Source organism: Pleurodeles waltl, chromosome 9, assembly GCF_031143425.1.
Source record: "Pleurodeles waltl isolate 20211129_DDA chromosome 9, aPleWal1.hap1.20221129, whole genome shotgun sequence".
Taxonomy (NCBI): Eukaryota; Metazoa; Chordata; class Amphibia; order Caudata; family Salamandridae; genus Pleurodeles; species Pleurodeles waltl.
The window spans coordinates 794,577,848-794,598,208 of record NC_090448.1 but is presented as its reverse complement, the minus strand read 5'-3'; the positions used below and the strand labels follow the sequence as shown (position 1 = coordinate 794,598,208).

Genomic DNA, 20,361 nt, shown 5'->3' with positions numbered 1-20,361 from the left:
CCCTGCGGCCCGCACCCTCGCGCACCCATTGGTTCCTCGCCTCCCACCTCCCCGCTGCTCCTCCCTCCCACCTCCCCCTGTTAATGGCAGCCGCTGTGCGGCTGCGCTGCTGGCGTGCCAGAGGCAAGCCCATCTGTGCCCGTCCGCGCCCAGCGCCGGTCCTCTCGGTCCTCTCAACCATAACCCCCATAGACAACACTAAGCCACCACGCTACACGCCCTCAACCCAGGTCTGCACCCAGCCTGCGCCAAAGCCAACCCCAAGCACACACATAGAAACTTTACATGTTATGCATGCCGGTTCTCCAGCACCCCCACAACACCAAAAACATCCACATGCCCCACCCCAACACACCCCACAACAACACTAGCACGCTCTACAACAACACTAGCACGCTCTACAACACTACCACAACCCACAACAACACTAACACCCCCCACAACAACACCATCACGCACAGCAACAACAACAAAAACACCCACACGCCCCACGCCAACGCCAACACGCCCCACAACAACGCTAGCACACTCTACAACAACAACACTACCACAACTCACAACAACACTAACACCCCCTGTAACCGGGCGCCTCCGGACGCCGGTTCCTGGGCGGAGCGAACGACCGCCGGAGGATACCCCGGGGGCACCCAAGGAATTCCTGACGCGATGACGTCCAACGTCATCCGTCAGATAGAAGCCGGAAGGACGACCGAAGAAGGAGGAGCGCCGCGCGACCCAGAGGAAGCCGCCGACGTCAAGGAAAGCCGGAGAGAAGAACGCCGCGGACCACACAGAGAGAAGGCAAACCCCGCTGTGGAGAAGGAGCAACGCGCGGAGAGCAGAAACCCTTGGGCGCCTCCCGCCCCTGCCGAGACAAAGTCGGGAGATCGCTTACAAGCCGGCCACGTCCCCGGAGGGGCGTGGCCAAGCCAGGTACGAGCGTACCGGGGCTGGGACTGGGGTTCTGGGTGGTTGGCTGGTTTTAAGGGGGTTAAGAAGGGAGGGCTGAGGTCGTGTAAGGAAGGGGAGCCTATTTAAACAGGACCACGGTTAAACTGAAGGATAACCCCACAAGGGCCATACCCAGACCAGTGAATGAAACTGTAAGGGGGTTACAAACAGGGCACGACGAAAGAAAGACACAAGAGGAGTGCAACCCCACATTCCTTCACCTCCACACAACCCCCCCCCCTCTCACACCTTACTAACCCCAATTAACCGTATATAAATAAATTTCCCCACTTACCTGTTCCTTTCTCCTTCTTTGTTTTGGGGAAATCCTGGGGCCATGAGAGCCGGCTGAACAAGACCTCTCCCTCCGGACCAGACCAGCCCATCCCGGGAGCATCAAGGAACCCTGAAAGAAAAGGGACTTTATATATTAGTTTTGTACTGGAATATCACACTTTGGCGGAAAAGCTAGGGCTACAATTCCAACAAACAAATAAATAAACGTACTACACCCTTCTGCGTCGCGTCTGTCGCCTTCTTCCAGCATCCCCTCGGCTCGGGATAAAAAGAACCCGCCACACCCCCCTCAACAACACCATCACACACCACAACAACAGCCGCCCCCGCAATCACCTTAACTGCATACTCCTAAACACCTGCTCCATACACAAGCATGCCATCGAACTCTGGGACCTGATCACGTCACACTCCCCGCGGACACTGCCTTCCTCATGGAAACTTGGATGAATCCCTCATCTGAGCCCGCCATAGCCATAGCCATCCCAGAAGGCTACAAAATCCATCGTAGAGATCGTATAACAAACCAGGAGGTGGCATCGCCATTGTACGCAAAAACACCATAAAGATCACCACCAACACACTCGACACCCTAGACAGCGCAGAACACCTGCACTGCCTAATTCACATAAACGCCAACACCACCCTCAGAGGAACCCTCATTTACAGACCACAAGGACCTCGCCCCCCCCCTTCAGTGATGCCATCGCTGACACCATCAGCCCCCATGCCCTGACTTCCACAGACTACATCCTCCTTGGTGACATTAACTTTCACCTGGAGAGCCACCACAACCACAACTCCACATGCCTACTAGACAACCTCACGAACCTAGGACTCAAACAACTAGTCACATCACCCACCCACCCACTCAGCAGGACACACACTAGAGGCGATTTTCACCTCCAGCAACCACATAACCTTCACACACACCACCGAACTCCACTGGAACGACCACCACTGTGTCCATTTTTCCTTCTCGAAACCCCCCACACACCACCACCAACACACCACACCCTACCACATGTGGGACAAGATCCCCACACAACACCTGAACGCCCAGCTCACACAGAACCCCCCCAACACCAACGACCACAACATTGCAGCCCATAACCTCACACAATGGAATACAACCTGCGCTGACTCACTCGCCACTCTTAGAAGAAACATCACCTCCAGCAGCATCAAGAACGGCCCCTGGTTCACCACTGAACTCCAAGCCTCCAAGCGTGAATACCGCAAAACAGAAAAAGCTTGGAGCCAGGAACCCTCAATGACCAACTTCTCCACCCTCAAAACCACCATACGCAAACATCACAAACTTATAAGGACCGCCAAAAGGGCTTACTACACGGAACGCATAGACAGTAACTCACATAACAGCAAGAAACTCTTTACCTTCATCAAAGAGCTCACCAAACCCAAATCCTCCAATATCGAGCCCACTCACACACACAACCTCTGCAACTCCCTCTCCAACCACTTCCAACTCAAAATTTTAGACACACACAACAGCTTCACACCACCAGCACCCACCACCAACACGACCACCAACAACACCACCCCTCCCAAACCTACTACACACCTGGGCTCCTACCAACGACGAAGAAATCGAAGTAACTATGAATTCCATCCACTCAGGCTCCCCCTCGGACCCCTGCCCCCACCGCATCTTCAACAAGGCCAGCCCAACCATCGCTCCCAAGCTTTGCGCCGTAATCAACAGCTCCTTCGATGCCGCCAGCTTCCCAGACTCCTGGAAGCACGCAGAAGTAACCGCACTCCCGAAAAAACCCAAAGCAGACCCTGATGACCTCACGAACTACCACCCAATTTCTCTTCTCCCCTTCCCCGCCGAGGTCGCTGAGAAGTTAGTGAACGCCCGCCTGTCTTATTTCCTAGAGGAAAGCAACGCACTCAGTGCCTCCCAGTCTGGATTCTGCAAGAACCACAACGTCAGACAGTCTGCACCACCATTTATGGAGTGCGAGGCGACCTGATTGGAAGAGCTCTGGACTGCCCATAAGCATCATGGGAAATGTTGTTTTAAGTTTGTTGAGTGTTCACATAATGAAGTTAATGGCTGCTATGTGAAATAAAGCGAGAAAGAAAAGCCTAATCCTCGCCTCCGAGTCTTTAATAGAATGGAAACTTTCCGTTACGGTAGCTTGGAAAGTTTTCATTATCCTCTTATGCACAAAGTGTATTTTCAGACCATTGCTTGAAATGTGAAATTCACATCGGATATTGCTTGAGGTGGATGGTGAGTGAGCTTGAGGATCGATATACCGAGGAACCTTGCATAGTCGTTATTCAAAACAATGTGTCCGTTGTGACTCACCTGTCTTTTAGGTACAAAAGCCCTCTCTGATTTCTATATTAATCACAAGGTATATGTTTCGGCTTTATGATTTATCCTCTTGGGTAGAATGGTCATACACACTTAAGTTGTGATTCTGTTGAAATACAACTGAAGGCACATGCAAGGTCAACAGCTATCATTTAGGTGCAGCTCGTACGTATCATATTCTTCAAAACAAAGTTTAGCATGTTGGATGGTCTCCTCTGTTACTGCATCAAGGCTAATTGACCTGTCACAGGTTTGTCAAACACTCGTTCCTGTGATGGAAAAGCGGGCACTCCTGCTTTAGTGAGAAATGGGCCAAATTCAGACACTTACAGAGCCTTAACTTGGACGTTCATACATTTGTTCATTGCACTGACTCTGGCTTGATACACCGTGATGGAGCAGGCTTCCCTGTATGATCTGTTGGATACAAGTTTGCTCTATGTTACTGGTCCTTTCTTACACGTGTGATACGCTTTCTGCAATTCCTAATCATTTATAAATATTGAAGAGAATCCCATAAAGGAGAAGCAAAGTTACTTTCTTGCAATCCTGGTTTTCCTTCATCGGTATTCTCTCTGAATTCATAAGCATGCCACCAAGATCAAAGATGAAATAAGAGTCTCCCAGTGCTGTCTCGGTGTGGCATCCCTAAACTAACAACTTTCATGGGCTTGCCGTTCATAAAGGGGCAGCTCCAGTTTCTGGAATTCTTAAACGGACCAGGTCGATTTTTGTTCTTTCAGTTTAATACACTTTATTTTAATTATTTACCTAACCGGCATGTTTAAGAAAAGAAAGTAAAGCTAATATTGCCTCCTTTAATTGTATTTTCTGCTTTAAATTATTTCTGATCCCAAAATGTATGTATTTTATAATATTCTGTGTTGTTTATGAATGGAAAGCGAATACCTGTAGTCGAGAACAAAGATAAAAGTAAATAACATTTCTATTGTTGCCAGTCACAGTTAAAATGTTGTGCTTGTTTTCTGCTTTAGGCAATCAGCTCTTTGAAGAAATATCCACTTCCTCTTCGAAACGGCAAAGAAGCGAAAATTCTGCAGAACTTTGGAGACGGGATCTGCAAGATGCTGGATGACAAGCTGGCTAAGCATTATGCCGAACATGGTATGTCTTTTCTGTTATTCACACAGCTAGACAGACGCAAGACTGTGGCAGCAGAAGCTTTAAGGCAATGTGTTGAAAATTCTGTCATGCTTTTCTTGGTACTTTTTGGAAAGGGGTATCATCCGTCATGCATGGGCGCCTATTGTTTTATAGTTATTCTGTAGCATTAATTACTACATTTGCATGGGATAGCAGAAGGTTGGTGGTGTTGTATGTGAGACTCTTGAGTGTGTGTTCCAAACTTTGTGCCTCAACAGGACTGTGCACCTTATGCTGGTGTTGAAAGTGAAACAAGTTGGTGAGGATAGGATCACAAACAGAGTAGACAAACCATGTTTGCCATTTATTCAAAACTATTTTCAGCTTCCCTCCATGGATGGCTTGGTGCACAGATACGGGCTAGTATCACAAGCAGGACAGTGCAAAATGTGCATTATGTGCTTTTACATAAGCATGTGAAATTTCAGAAAATATATTTAAAATTACATGTAATTCCATGAAATTAAAACATTGACATTTGGTGCTGTATTTTAGTGCAAAATGCATCTTTGTGTCCACTTAAAATGGATTAATTGAGTTTGGTCCCAGCACTATAGAACCGGTTAGTTTGCTATAATCTCAAGGCACGGGTGTTCTTTCGTACCTGTAATCAAGACCTACAACAGTAAAATAATTGTATCAGTCACATATGTTAATTCATTGTGGCATCCGCTGGTAGAAGGGTTATCTTATTGTTTGTATGGCAAACTTGGAGTGAGGTTTGAGGCAATATGCTTGCTTAACTTCTTTTTATGTAAAGCAATTGTGGTTCAAGAGTGTTTTGAGTCGTATTTCCATATAATTCACCTCCCATCACATATATTATTAGTATAACAATTCAATTGTAACTTTATGAGTGTAATAGTTTTTCTCAATTACTGGGTGAAATGGACTTAGTGCATTTCTATCTCAGTAGCCTTGTACAAGAAATACAACACGAAGAGTTTATTTAAAAAAAAAAGTTTTTTCTTTATAGTTCATTGACCTCTCCTCATTTTGTATAGTTTAAATCGTTTTACCGATTTCTGACATATGTATTAACCTATAAATCAGTGTAAGCATAGTTGTATACACACAAACAAATATCATTGCTATGGCATGCTCTTTATATGGCAATAAACAGCTCTTCACTGGATTAAAGGGTTAGAAAACTCAGTGGCTGTTCAGACATTTTACCTGGAAACTCCCTAAGTAATAATTCTTCTAGTCCTCACAGCATCATCGAAGGGACTGTGTGAAGGAAGAGATAGCAAAAGACATTATGGAAGCAAAGACAAAAAAATCTCAAAGTCCTCTTAGATCCATTCTGGAGAATGTTCCCTACAACTTGCAGTACCTAGGATAGGTCCAGGGAGTATGCTCAGTAGTGATCACCATGACCCCACCATTCTAACCCACCAAAAAACATCACCCCGAATTTGGGCAGAGCCGAGCTGGGGGAAAAAAAACCTCTATTTGATGCTTATCTCACAGTTTTACAGAATATCTCACATATGCAGTTTTTTCCATGATTTATCAACTCCTGATTAGTGCACATCAAGGCCTATTTTTGGCTAATGTATGCGCTCTTAGGTTGGGGTACAGCAAATGTCTTCTCCCAACTCCACCTCTTTCTTCTGCACAGCTGTCATTGAAATTCAGCTTCTTTTATCTACAGAGCTGATCAACACCGTGCCTTCAGAGCCTTCCTTGGAATGCCCAAGCTTTAGGGGATAGAGAAAGCTTTTGCTATTATGACTCAAAGAAATTCAACCAGTATTTCAGTGATTTTGCCAGGGAGAGCCTCATCATTGATTTAATTGGGGATCATCAGTATCCTGATAAGGGTGCATCTGCAATGGTTGTGCAGTATCGCAGTTCTTTATTCTGGTTTCACAAGTGCTTCCACCACAGTAGAAACAAATGATTTGATCTCTTTTAGTTTCTCATCGACTTCCTCTGCATTTCCCTCCAAAATTACCACCATCTCCTTGGCTCCTTCCAACTTCTATTCTACCATAAGCACTCAACCCTCAGCCTTCTCCTTATCTTTCACTGCACCTTTGATGGTGTCAGTTTCCTCCTTCAGATCTCTGTGTAGGTCATAAATAGAATATAACAGGGCTATCTTATCCTACGTCATGGCTATATCGTTGAGTTGCTGAATGCACCAAGCGATGCAAAAACTTTTCCTTGCCTTTCCTCCTAACTAATCTTACTGCTGCTGGGAAGTAGACACATCGCTAGAGGATATGATTAGTAGTCCTTCGGAGACAAGGGCCCCTTCTTCTGAGTCCTTTAATTTGGTCAGTGGAAGGCTCCAGTAGAGCAGTGCAGTCCCCCCTGGGGGCTCCATGTGGGTTGAGAGCCTTGATGCACAGTTGAAATCCTGTCTGGATACCTAGATGAATTATTTCCCGTGGTCTGCCAACCATAGGACTGGTGCATCTTCAGATCACTCGCCACCCTGGGACTCCTTGTCAGGCCTTATTGTATTTCACAGTGCCTTTGGTGATGTTATGGTGCTTCTAGACTTCAGGCCCTGACACCCAGATTCCCTGGCACTTGGTCACTGTTTACTAAGCCACTGCTGTCACTGGAGGTCGGTCTGCAAACAAATGCAAACTACTAAGTCCTGTATGACTGAACAGGTAAAATGCCCATCACGATGGGCCTGTCTGTCCAGTAATGCTTGGAGAATGTGTGCAGAGAACCACATGTCACAGTCTTGCAGATTTCTGGGACAGAGACATCACAAGCAAACGTAGTGGTACAGCCTTGGCTCTGGGGTAGTGACTGGCTGTCTGTGGTAGTTCAAGGGCTAACAAAAGGGGTTTGGAGGTTGCAGCTGCTGGGGTGCGTGTCAGACTGGGTGGACATCTGGCCTTGGGTCTCACAAGTCTTGTGAAAGCGACGTACGCAGCCACAAAAGGACTGGGAAGCCTGTTGGCCTTGGTGGCTGGGTGGGAATGGATGTGGCTGGTAACCACTACCATAGCCATTGAATGGGCACAAGGCGGAATCGGACTGACGTGGGGTATCGACAGACCCAATGACCAGACAGTGGCCCTGCTGTGTTTTAAAGTGATTAAGTGCTGAATCTGCCTTATCACAGAAAAGATGGGTGCCACTGAAAAATATATCCATAAGGGATACCTGGACATCCCCAAAAAGCCAGTAGATCGCAGCCAGGCTGTGCCTAGCGAGTGGGTTGTATGCAATCCACAGTGTATAGTGAACTTAGCTGCATCTCTTCCTTTGGCAGTAGCCTGGGTCAAGATGACTCTGACCTCTTCCTGAACCATAGGCAGCACTTGCGCTGCCATATCTCAAATTGTGTTGGTGTATCAGCTCAAGAGGCACATGATGTTCACCGACCGCAGTGCAAAGCCTGTGGAAGAGAACATCCATTTGCCCAAGGTATCCAGCCTCTTGGATTCTCTATCTGGTGGTGAGGTAGGATTCTTGCCAGGATTGAATCTGGAAATAGGGGCCTGGAAAAACAGACTCTCCAGGATAGGGTTCTGGGTGAGAAGAGCTGGATCCCCAGGAGCAGGGCAAAGGTGAAGGGGAGTTGTCCTGTGAACTGGAGCCCATGGTTAGGTTTAGCCCATGTCCCGAGGAGGACAGCCGTGAGGGCTTTGTTAAAAGGGAAAAGAGGTTCTGTGGGGGAAGCTCCCGACTGAAGAACCTCCTTCAAGATGTTTGTCTTGATTGCCACTGAGGACAGCATAAGGTCCAGGACCCCAGCACCCTCCTCACCACCATGACGAAGGAAGTCCCTTCCTCTGTAGTCACACTGGTAGGACAATACCAATCCAGTGTCTGGGCAGGTATCCCACCACTGGCGCCCACCAGTTCCTCGTACAAGTTATCTTCTGGATCTTACAAAGGGTTATGGTAGTGAAAATTATCCTTAGATCCTTCCCAGTTGTACTTCTTAAGGGCCTGTCAAAAAACGGGCCCTGGCTCTGACTAGAAAGGTTGAGTTCTGTCCAACACCGGAGTCTATGTTGGGCGATGCAGCTCTGGCTCCGTATCGGAGTCTGGTATGTCAGTGATGTCAGCGCTGCTGTTACCATGAACATCGTCACTGGAACAGGGTTCTGGGAAGGTAGCGGTCTTGTAACCGGAGCTGATGTGGATCTAAGGGGCCCAACTGGTGTCAAGGGTGGACCCAACAGCAGAAATCCATTGAGGGCATTCGGCCGAACCAGTGGGGCACAAAGGCACTCCAGATGAGTTGGCCTGCCCTGATACGAGGTGCATGGCCTCCTTTAGTTGATCTGAAACGGCATGGTGAAACTGAAGAGCGTTTCCTTTTTTTAAAAAGTTTTTGTGGGACTTACCCGATGACTCTGAGCGTGATGAGCGCCAGGAACAGCATCACAAAAGGGCCAGAGTCCTTCTGCGTAACCTGGAGCATAGTGGAGTCGACTGCCGTCATGAGTCCTGGAGCTTAAGGGACCCCTCCAAACGCACCTTGAGGTTCATGGCTCGAGAGTCTTCACAGGCCTTGTAGTCATGGCCTACCTACAGGCTCCAGGTGCAGACCAGGATGTGGGGCGGGTCACATATGTCGGTGACAGGAGCCATAGAGTTTAAAAAATCACAAGTTTTTTTAGGGGTCAACCTAAGCACACTGATAGACATGCTGGAAGAAGTTCAACCAAACAACAAAAAAAGTCGAAAGAAGTCACTTAAATAGTTCCCTGTGTATCTGTGCTGATGGCAAAAGGTCAGATATAGCTTGGGTGGCACCCACATGGGCACGCACATGTCACTTCCTGCGCAGATGACACAGAGACAGTCTACGTCACCTTCCGGTGCATAGAGGTAATGCTCGAAAATTTACAGATCCGGTCTGATGCCTAGAGAATATTCTAAGGTAAGAAATCTGTGGTTATAATAGAATTATTTTAATATTCAAGAGACGTTTTGGACTTTTCATCCTTGAATTTAAAAGTTTTAGTGTCAATATGTCTTGGAACATACTTAATTTCAGATGTAGGTGCCTTTGTCTGATAGCTATGTCCACATAGACTGTCGTTATAAAAGAAGTTGAGGAGAAGATGAAGCCTCGAGGTACTACACAAGATTAAGTTGTTAAGTTCGATGTATAGATGACAGTGACTATTTGTTTTTGATGCAGCAGAAGTAACTAGAACCAGTTTAGGAGAGAACCATAGAACTCATCTTTGTTCCATTGTGTTGATCAGTTGCTGATGGTCAATAATGTTGTACAGTGCTGAAAGATCTAATAATTAAGACTGTTGTCCTAGATTCAGTAGATCTTATATGCAATTTTCAGAACTACAGTTTCTATACTTCCGTTTTCTTGAAACATTGACTTACAGTAGGGAGTTTTCGTTTACCTATGCTGTTAATTGGTTGGGCACACATTTCGAAGTTAACTTACTGACCCATGGTGAATTTGTGATCAACCTTTAGTTGGTTAGGATATCTGGGTCCATGTTTCATTTTTGTAGTGTTGGTGAATTTTTTTCTGATTGGTTCTGGTTTTAAAGAGATGTTGATGATCTTTTGCTATGTTAGCTCAAGAAGCTGAATGTTGATAATCTTTAGTTTGAGAAAGTTGTAACTTATATTGGTCTGAGTTTTTTTTTTTTTTTAACTAATTTGTGGAAGTGTTCTCTTCTAGCTGGAGATGTGATTTACCATTTTGTCTGTGTCTTTGTATAGGTTATCAATGTGGGTGAGCTTTTTAACTCAATTTCATAGACAGGCTTGTGTGGCTAACAGTATACACTTAGTTAACACACAGCATGAAACATTTGTCTACATTTATAATATATTTGAGACTGTATTAACATGACAGGGTAGACAATAGTTGTGTTCATAGAGACAAAGCAGCTGCTTATCATACTAGTTTTTCACCTTCTAGAGGACTTGGTCATCAGTGCTTATCTTGGTTGAGTGGTAACAACTCCCCTGAGAGGCAGTGGAGGAGTTTAGCTAGTACCAGGAGGAAGTAATAAGTGACACATTTTTTGTGGCTCTTTTTGGGTATTGATGATATTCTTCCTACTGAGCAATATGTGAAAGCACTTCTTCATTAAGAGATTCTCTTTGATATCCTTAAAGATTTTACTGCATTTTAACACATGACGTTCCATGAATGAAAACAGGGATTGCAGGTAAGTAACCTTTCTTTACGCAGTATTGCTTGTTAACTCTTCCTCCACCAAGTGAATTTTCATTAAATTTTAGGTCCCGATGCTCCAATTCATAACTTGGCTGTGTCGAGCTCAACAGCATCATCAAGCAGCAAAAAGAAGAAAAAGAACCTCAAACAGCCTGAAGGTTTATTAGTTGCACAGCCTACTGATGACATATCTGTGCCTGACTCAGACAGCGAGATCACTGTTCCCTCTGTAAGTCTTCCTAATATCCAGAATTATTCTGCCCCGACCTGCTTATTACTGCGATTTTGTTGTGTGTTTTTCTCGTTTTTCCATATAGGGCCCGTTGTTTCTCTTTGTGAGACCTCCAGCTTACGTGTAAACCTAGGGGCAGAGAACATTCACAGTGTTTTGTGTTCTTCCTTCAGTTCCATTGTCTTCCTCCCCAAGTTACCAGCTGTAATGCCCACCTTAATGTAGATGTTTACGTAGGAATTATCGGTCACTATAGGTTTTGTGCAGTCACTCAGTGAAATATTTCTCTTATCTTTCATTTGTGCTTCCTCGTTTGAGTGGGGCGCTATATAAATGTGTGTGCTTTTAATACTCAGAACAATCAAAATATTTAAACTATAAAAGTTAGTCAGGGGACTGCTCTTAAACATAAACTTGGAACCTGTTATTTCCCCATTGGCAGATTGTCAGTTGGGATACTTGGCTTTTGAGACTGTCTGCTGTACACTTTGTTTGTCTGGATGCCATGGGCCAGCTAGCTCCTGGCTGTGGGAGGTTTGTTCTGTCACGTTCCACTGGCCAAATGCTGATGGCTGGAGGAATGCTTTGGTTATTGAGAATGTTAGTTCTGAGGTTTCATGTCTTCTGCCTGTATCATGTAAAACTGTTCAGTAGCTTAACAGGTGTTTCAAATCTTTACAAGCTGATTTTAAAACCCTGTATATCAACGCGGACTCCACCACTATAGTGACCATGGTCTGGCTTTGCTTAATTTCAGAAAAAGAAAACGGCTACTTCAAAGAAGCCACGCGAGTATGTTCCTCAGAAACGCTCTGGGGGATATGCAGTACTCTTGTCTCTCTTCCAGGACAGCAAGGTAAACCTGTATTCCCTATGCGTGACATTTTTGTTGTATTTGTCTGTCACCCATTCACATCCTATCACTGATTCTGTGTATCTCTTTAGTCATCGCTTTTGCTCTGTCTCCATCAGTGCAAGCCTCTTCTTCTGAGTCATTTATTTTGATGTTTTATATAGAGCAAACAATCATCAGTATTTTACAGTCATTTTTTAAATTATTATTTTGTATTATTTTTTATTAAACAGCAGAACAGCCATTGTACATGATAGCGCACTATAATACAAATCCCATCAGCGATCTGATACATACGATCCAGTTATTTATCTGTATTCCAGGTTTTGGCATGTCAGTCAGGCATCCCACCTCGTCTAATTTACAGGTGCACCTCAATCACAAGCCCCCACTCGACCAGACCCAGCCCGCCACTCGTCATGCTGTGTGCCTGTAAGCCCCCCATCCTCCCCATCCTCCCTATATTTTCTCCTTCTTCTTGGGGCAGCCCCTGCTCTCATAGACTACTTTTTCAGCACTGCAGCACCAGTCCATATCCTTCTCCCATCTCAAAATACTGGGCGAAGAGTCAGTATCCCACGCCCACGCTATGTTTCGTTTGACAACAGTTGCAGCGATAGCCAGCCATAGTGCGTGATGTTTTGGCCAATGTTCCTCCCCTGACACAGTAAGCAGAAGCCACTTCAGGTCCAGCGGGACCTCCGCCATTCCAACGATCCCCGTCCAATATGTTTGTATAGCTGGGCATGACCATAGTATATGATAAAATGTACCCTCCAACCCGCTTCGTCGCAGGCACTGCGAGGTTTGCGCTCTGCCCATCTTATGGTCCGGGGAATTATCCATCAATGACTTGTATAATAGGGAAATGGCCTTGGCCACCAGAGGCTCTGTCAACAGACGCTTCTCCAGGGGGGTCGCCTCAGGCAACTGTTCGTTCATATTCTTGCTGGAGGGCATCAACAGTTACGAGTGCCTGGCCTCTCCAGACATTCCCCAAATGCTCAAGCCCCAACAGAGACCACCCGCGGAATCCATCCAGAGTCTGTAGGTGGCCCACAAGGGTGTCCGCGCTGTCAAGGTGGTATCCAACCAAGGAAATGGGTAGCGTCGCACCAAGCCTTCATCACCACCGTCGCTGTGTGCACTGGCAGCGCACGCCCACTCGCAGGGGCGTAAAGGGCCCGCTCGTAGCCACCCCTACTCATCATCTGGCTGTCTATTCGAAAAGCTGGCTCACCCTGGTCCGCGAAGACCCAGTCATTAACAGTCACCAGTTGGGATGCCCATTAGTAACGAAGCGGGTCTGGAACAGCCAGCCCACCCTCGTACACCCAAAGTTTCAGCTTTGTCAGCGCCACACGGGAACTGCCGCTGTCCCACAACAACAGCCTAAAGTCACGGTTCAGATGACGAAACACCTCCGCCAGGATCCCGTAGGAGGTGTTCTGAAAGACATATAGGAGCCGAGGCAAAGTCATCATCTTGTAGAGGGCTGCTCTCCCCACCAGGGAGAGAGGCAGTGTCCTCCAATGGGCCACATCCCTACGAAATCTGTCGAGCACTGACTGCAAATTTTCCAGTCGAAAAATCTCTTGATTCCTGTTCACATATATTACCGAGTATTTCAGCCCATCTGGTGAGGTCTGAACTTTACACCCAATATCATCTGCTTCCAGGGAGACACGCTCCTCCCATGTATCTCCAGAATCGATGCCCCATATCAAAGGATCCTGCCGGACCCATTCCGCCAATGGCTCGAGTGCCAACACGAAGAGGATTGGTGAAAGCGGACATCCCTGACAGGTGCCCCTATGTAAAGCAAAGGGCCTGGAGAGCGTTGTATTGACCCGCACCCGAGCCACCGGATCGCAGTACAGCAGTTGAATCCAGGCCAAGAACGGCGGGCTCACCCCAAACCTTGTAAGGACCGCCATGATATAGGGCCACTTCACACTATCAAAGGCCATTTTAGCGTTGAGGGACAGCAGCGCTGCCTGCTCACTGTCCTGGTGTGCCATCATATGCAGAACCCCATAGAGCCTCCTCAAGTTCAGAAGTGTGGATCTTGACGCCTTAAAGCCTGACTGATCTATCTGAATTAGCCTGGCGAGGTGTGCGCGAAGCCTGGTTGCGAGGACCTTTGCCAGAACCTTGACCTCTGCGTTCAAAAGAGAGATGGGCCTATAGGAGGCACGCATCTCCGGGGGCTTGCCCTTCTTCTGGATCAGTACGATAGTTGTGTCCGCTGATCCAATGGCAATACCCCCACCTCCCCTGCCTCTCGAAACATGGCCAGCATATGTTTAACGACCTTGCTCCCCACACACTTGAACAACTCCATCGGGAGTCCATTAGGTCCCGCTGCTTTACCCGACTGGAGCCCGCGCAGCGCCTCTGCGACCTCCTCCTCCGTCAGCTCGGCATCCAGCACGTTTCTCTCTTCTACCGAGAGCTCTGGAAGCGGGATATTCAGTGAGAGGTCCGCACAGTCCGCATCAGTCATACGAGTCACGGAGGTATAAACCTCCTCGTAGTACGCTGCAAAGGCCACCACGATGGACTCGTCGGTCCCACACATAGCACCCTCCCAGAACCTCACCTCCCTGACCCAAGATTTCTCACAGTCCCTCCCGTTTAGCCAGACCAGAAGTTTATTAGCTTTGTCACCCACATTGTATAGCCGAAGCTGAGTCGCCAACGCGTGTGCCCGTGCATGTTGTTCGGCCAAGGCGCGCAACTTGTGGCGCTTGAGTCGAAGTTGGTGCTGCAGATCGTCCTCTGCCACCCCTCCCACGGCAAAGCGGGCCTCAAGTGTAGCTATTTCTCGCTCAAGGTTCGCTGCTTGCGTGTCCCGTTCCTTTTTTGACCACCGATCATGTGTGTGTGGCCTCTAATTACTGTTTTGAATGCTTCCCACAGTGTACACGCCGAGTCCACGGATCCCAGATTCTCCTCGGAATACTGGGTCGTCCTTTCCCTCACTTTTTCAGCAAAGGAGTTGTCTCTCAAATATCAAGGGTCCAGCCGAGGCGGCACCGAGTAGGATCACGGTTGGCCAGTCGAGGTGACCCTCACCGGGGAATGGTCCGAAATCCCACTCCAGTAGTGTATTGCCTCCCGGAACCTAACCAAAAAAGCCCCAGCCGTGAACAGGTAGTCCCGCCTCGACAAGCAGTTTTGGGGAGCTGAGTGATGGTTGAATGGCCTTATCCCAGGATTGCGCTCCTTCCATAGATCCACCAGCCCGAAAGAGTCCATGAACGACCGCAAGGCCGTTGGGGTAGCAGGTCCCCCACAGGTGATAGTCTGTCAAGACCTGGGTCTGCCACCAAATTCATATCACTATCCAAGACCAGTAATCCCCGACGGGAGACTCAGAAGCAGTGTCCCAGGATCAGATAGAGTAGATCCCTGCAGTCCCAGGGGGACATATATCGAGCACATGTTGAGGACGTGCCCTTCCCATACCCCTGAGACCACCACATAATGCCCCGATGTGTCCCACCAAATGCGTGTTAGGATAAAGGGGACCGATTTCTTGAGAAGGATACCTACCCCCCTCAAATCAGTTGTATATTCTGCATGAGTGGCCAAATAGTATGCAAACCTATTCAATGCCTTGTAGTAGTTCCCTTTCAGATGTGTTTCATACAACAGAACAAGGTCAGGCCTGTGGCGGCGCAGGTACTGAAGAACTATAGATTGCTTAATACTACCGCCTAGCCAATTTATGTTCCATGACATGATCCTAAGGGTAGGAGCCATTAATCCAGAAAAGTGTACGCCCCTCCCATTCCAGCCAGGACACAACCCCAAGCATCCACCCGGATAGTTCCTCCCTCCCCCACCCGTCTCACCTCTGTCCTCCTAGCATCGCCTAACAGCGCATATCAGTACAATGGCATGTAAACAATAGAAATCAAAACAAAAGATATTTAGCAACCACCAACCAATAACTCCCCCCACCCTGCAACCCCGCTTAGCAGGCGTCAAACTGCCCCCCCCACCCCAATCTGCAGAGCGGCTGTCGCCCAAAACAATTGAAACTTCTGTGGGGTAGGCTATGGCCACCTACCCTTGCCTTCACCATCAGCACCACTAATGTTTGAGCAAAACAGTCCCCCAATGTACCAGTCAAATGCTGTGTCTCCCGCCAGCAATAACGGAGCACCGGGCCTTTCCGCGCCCCGGCTTGATCCATACAACATCATCGATCAGTCATTGTAGACACCCAAGTGCGTCCAAATCAAAGCCACCAAACATTAAGACGACATTCTCGCTGACTTGTGTCCTTGTTCCTGCCATTGCAAGGAGGGGAGCGCCTTGCTCCGTCTGCCGTGCTCCGCCGCAGGACCCCGGCGCTCCGAGCGGCCTGCTGACCAGGACCCCTCCAGCCACTCCCATGCTTCCTCCGGGGAGCCAAAGTGCCACGTCTTCCCCTCCTATTTGAGTTCACGGTCTCGTAGAGCTTGTTTGACCTCCTGAAAGCTTTGGCGCTGTTGTTGGACCTGTCAGCATAAAGTCTGGGAAAAAACGTACAGTAGCATTTTCGTAAAGTAGACCACCATGGGATCTGGTGGCCTGCAGGATAGCGTCTCTGTCCCGAAAGTTAAAGATTCACGTAATGATGGTCCACGGAGGGCCCCCCGGCTTCGGAGAAGGAACCGGAGTCCTGTGGGCCCTCTCAACAGTGAAGAACTTTGAGAGTCTCTTAGGGCGCAGTGAGTCTGTGATCAGGTTCTCCAGAAAGAGTTCAACACTGAGACCCTCAGCTCCCACCGGTACCCCCACAACTCTGATATTGTTTGTTCGGGCCCTCCCATCCTAATCCTCCAGGCGAGCCTCCATTTTATTGTGTTCCATGGTGAGAAACCGTACCTGTTCCTCAAGCCTCTTGGATGTAGACTGTAACCGGGCAATATCCGTGTCTGTGGTGGTGACCTTCTCAGCGACTTTCTTAAGGTCAACGCACAGAAGGGTGTGACATCCACTGTCACACATCCAGCTTGGGCTCCAGTGAGCTCCTCAGGTCCTGAATGACAGTCATTATTGCGCCCAGCGAGGGTTCGGCAGGAGGGCCTTGGTCTTTCCCGTGTTCTCCTTCTGCGCTGTCTGACACCAAGGGCTCCCCTGTTTGCCGTGGCACTGCATACTTGTCCATTTGATTTGACTGCTTCAAGGGGCGCCCTTTATTTCTGACCATGCCAGGAGGCTCCACAGCAACCCCCTCCTCCATCCGAGGCCTCTCCTCCTTTCTGATCCCCACTGTCTCCTCGCGAAAAATAAGCGGGCAATGCAGTGCCCCCTTCACCAAGTCACAAGGCCCTCACCGGGGTCACACCATGTTGCACATAGGCCTCAGGCGTTATCACTGGTCCATCGGAGGGGTGGTAAGTCTGGGCCGTTACCCCCCCCCCCCCTCTGAAAACCCACAGGCCGTAATTGGTGCTATCGATGATGATGAGGGGGCTATTGGCACACAGCCCCCCCCGTTTGCTGGTCCAACAGTGGTGCACCACAGAGAACTGCCGCTATCCTCACGCTCACCCGCATGTCGCGCCTCCAAATCATTCTGCGGCCTACCTGCAGGGCCGCTGACCCCTGGCTCCACAGCACTCCTTCACGGCAGTCGGGGCATATGGTAGGGGCGCCTAAGGCCAAGCCGCCCCTCCGTGTTCCCGTGGTCCTTGCTCCTGCGCCCGGCCCACGCAGCCACCTCGGAGCTGCCCGGCCGCCGAGCGCGGTCTTGCCAGCTGCTGGGGCGCACGGGGCTCGTCCTCCCCTCAATGGATGCCCAATTGCCTGCGCCATTCCCGCACTTCAGTTGCCAGCGGGAGGTAGGATAAACGGACGGATATTTCAGGGGAATTAGGTTGCCGGGAACGGAGCTCTGCCAGAAGGTGGCCATCTTGGCTGGCGCCTAGCCACACCCCCCATTTTACAGTCATTTAATATTTTATTATGCATTTTGTCTACATAGCTTGTGTATCAGAATGATCATAATTATAATAAACCTCTCAATAGGTAATAAAAGATTTAGAGAAACAGTTAGATCGGCCCCAATCATTTCATCAACAGCCCTAACCTTTTAGTTTTCTATTATGTTGCCAGCTATCAAAAAATATGGTGGTATTAGTTTCCTAAGCTTATATTAACTAAACTAAGTATAGTTTTTCCTCGTACCTTATGCTTTCATCGGGTCATCAGTCGAATTCAACACTTCAGCGACACCCCAAAGCCTCCAGTCCATGTGTCTAACCATACCCCTGCTTCACTAGCTCACTGCTTATGTAGTAAGGAGTGAGACACGGGTCACTTGTGCTGTGCTTCTGCTTTCTTAAACAAATGTGCCTACAATACCCCTATGCAGAAGGTATGGAAGTTATTGCTATTTGTTCTTGTTCCCTCCAAGACTGATCTCTACAAGGTCATATTTGCTTGCAGTCATGATTACAACACATGCATCAGAGAAGTATAAAGTTTTCCTTCTTTGTCCTCTTAGTTTAAATAGTGTCTAAAAAAACTGGAGTTCCTAAACTGAAAACATTGCTATAAAGCACGCATTTGTTAGTATTGCAGTTCAGATAGTGGGCTTTGCTATACCTTATGCCCATCACACCAGGGGCATCCAACCTTTTCTTTAATTTAATAAGAGCTACTTATCTTCAGTTAAAATCATCCTGAGATACTAAAATCATTAATGTTGTAATAGTGACAATGTCAGACAAGATTATGTTAGTGCCCACCACATGGACGATTATTAAAAGTGATTACCTCAAAGTATCAGATAAGGTTGCCAGTAATGTAAAAAGGTTTTTTTCCAATCTTCAGTGCCTCTTTATAGGTTATGCATGACAGCCATAGCTACAATGTCCCTGGCACCAATGAACTAATATTAGTAATGTATGCTTTATCAGTCAAATATCAACGTTAAAAACTTTGGAAATCCATTTTTCCCCCCAAACATCATATTACGAGTTCTGAAATTACAAGCATTTTTATCTCAAATGATAGTGTATAATTATGTGATACATATACAGTAACTCACCACAAACAGTACTTCTAATACAAAGGGGGAGCTGCATATAGGAGACCTGCTTTCAGATTGCTAGAGATCTACCAGTAGCTCCCGAGCTACACATTGGAGAAGCCTGTATTACACACATTCTCTAACATTAAACAAACATGTTTACATGCAGTCTTGTCAACTACAAGTGCTCTCTTGTACATAATACACATTATTATCACACCAATGCTGTACCATAAACTATATAGGTGTATGGCCTTATGAGTCCGGCATACCAATCCTAAAATATCTGGTGCTTGAATTGATGGGTTAGTGTAAAAGGATTAGCATCCATGAGCCATTCTTTTTTTCCTTTTTTAAGAAAGGCTTAGATTGAGAGCATTGTGTTAGCCTTGTTTGGAGCAATTGGACAGGTAAGGAAAATGGGGCAAGGTGCAAGGAGAAAGGTGCGTGGAGACAAAGTAGGAGGATAAGGAAGTAAGACTAGAACAATAGATTAATATAGCATATAGCATATTGTAGGGTAATACACAGTATGCAACAAGATCCGGTAGAGTTGTAAGCAAAGCCTGAGAAGTAAAATTAAAGTGTAAACTTGGAAGTTTCCAAAGCCTGGAAGCGGAGTGGTTGAGTAATGACCATAACACATTGCATGACACACTGGCATCATCTGAGAAACAACTGTTATAAAATAATGTAGAAGTTCTATTTATTTATTTAGTATTCGTAAATAGCAGCGCTGGAGCCCACACAATACTGGTGCACTTTACAAGTAGCCAGACAAGATAAAAAGCAAAAATATAAAGACTATAATTGACAAAGGTAGGCCACTTGATTTTTAGATGAAGTTGTCAAGGCAGGAGTCTAAACTTGCACAGAAGCTAATAATTTTCCATCACTTCATGAATGGGTGAAATGAATGAGTGGTTGAGTTTATAGAGCTACTGAAAAGAGTTTCAGTGGGTACTTAAAGCACTCTAGAAAGACTGATTATGTGGTTTTGATGTTTTGAATCATGGTGTTTCCAGCAAGATTTATTTTTTAATTCTGAGGCCCTCCTAAGCCTCATGCATTTTTGAGTAGTTTGGCTAGGTAAGTTGGTTTGCAGTTCTGCAGCTGCTTAACTCTGCAACTTAACCAACACAATAACACTGCACTCTACGGGTTTTCATTTAGAACAACGCAGCTCAGCTGTGCAGTTCATCCAAAAAATACTATACTTGCACAGCTCCAAATGCTCATGTGCACAGCTACAGCATTATGATATACAACTATTTTTTCATCTGTACAGCTCTACACTTTCATGTTGAAAGCACCTAACAAAAGTACTGCAGCTCCT

The 20,361-nt window shown here is 47.1% G+C and overlaps 1 protein-coding gene across 3 annotated transcripts in view; it reads left to right on the top strand.

Annotated features, from left to right (window-relative positions):
- Positions 1-20,361, top strand: part of MUS81 (MUS81 structure-specific endonuclease subunit) — a 382,977-nt gene that overhangs the window by 99,243 nt on the left and 263,373 nt on the right. For all 3 annotated transcript variants that reach the window (XM_069208031.1, XM_069208030.1, XM_069208029.1), the window contains exons 3-5: positions 4,594-4,723; positions 10,973-11,136; positions 11,897-11,995. In XM_069208031.1, the coding sequence (XP_069064132.1) occupies positions 4,594-4,723; positions 10,973-11,136; positions 11,897-11,995 (393 nt within the window). The remainder of the gene's footprint in view (positions 1-4,593; positions 4,724-10,972; positions 11,137-11,896; positions 11,996-20,361) is intronic.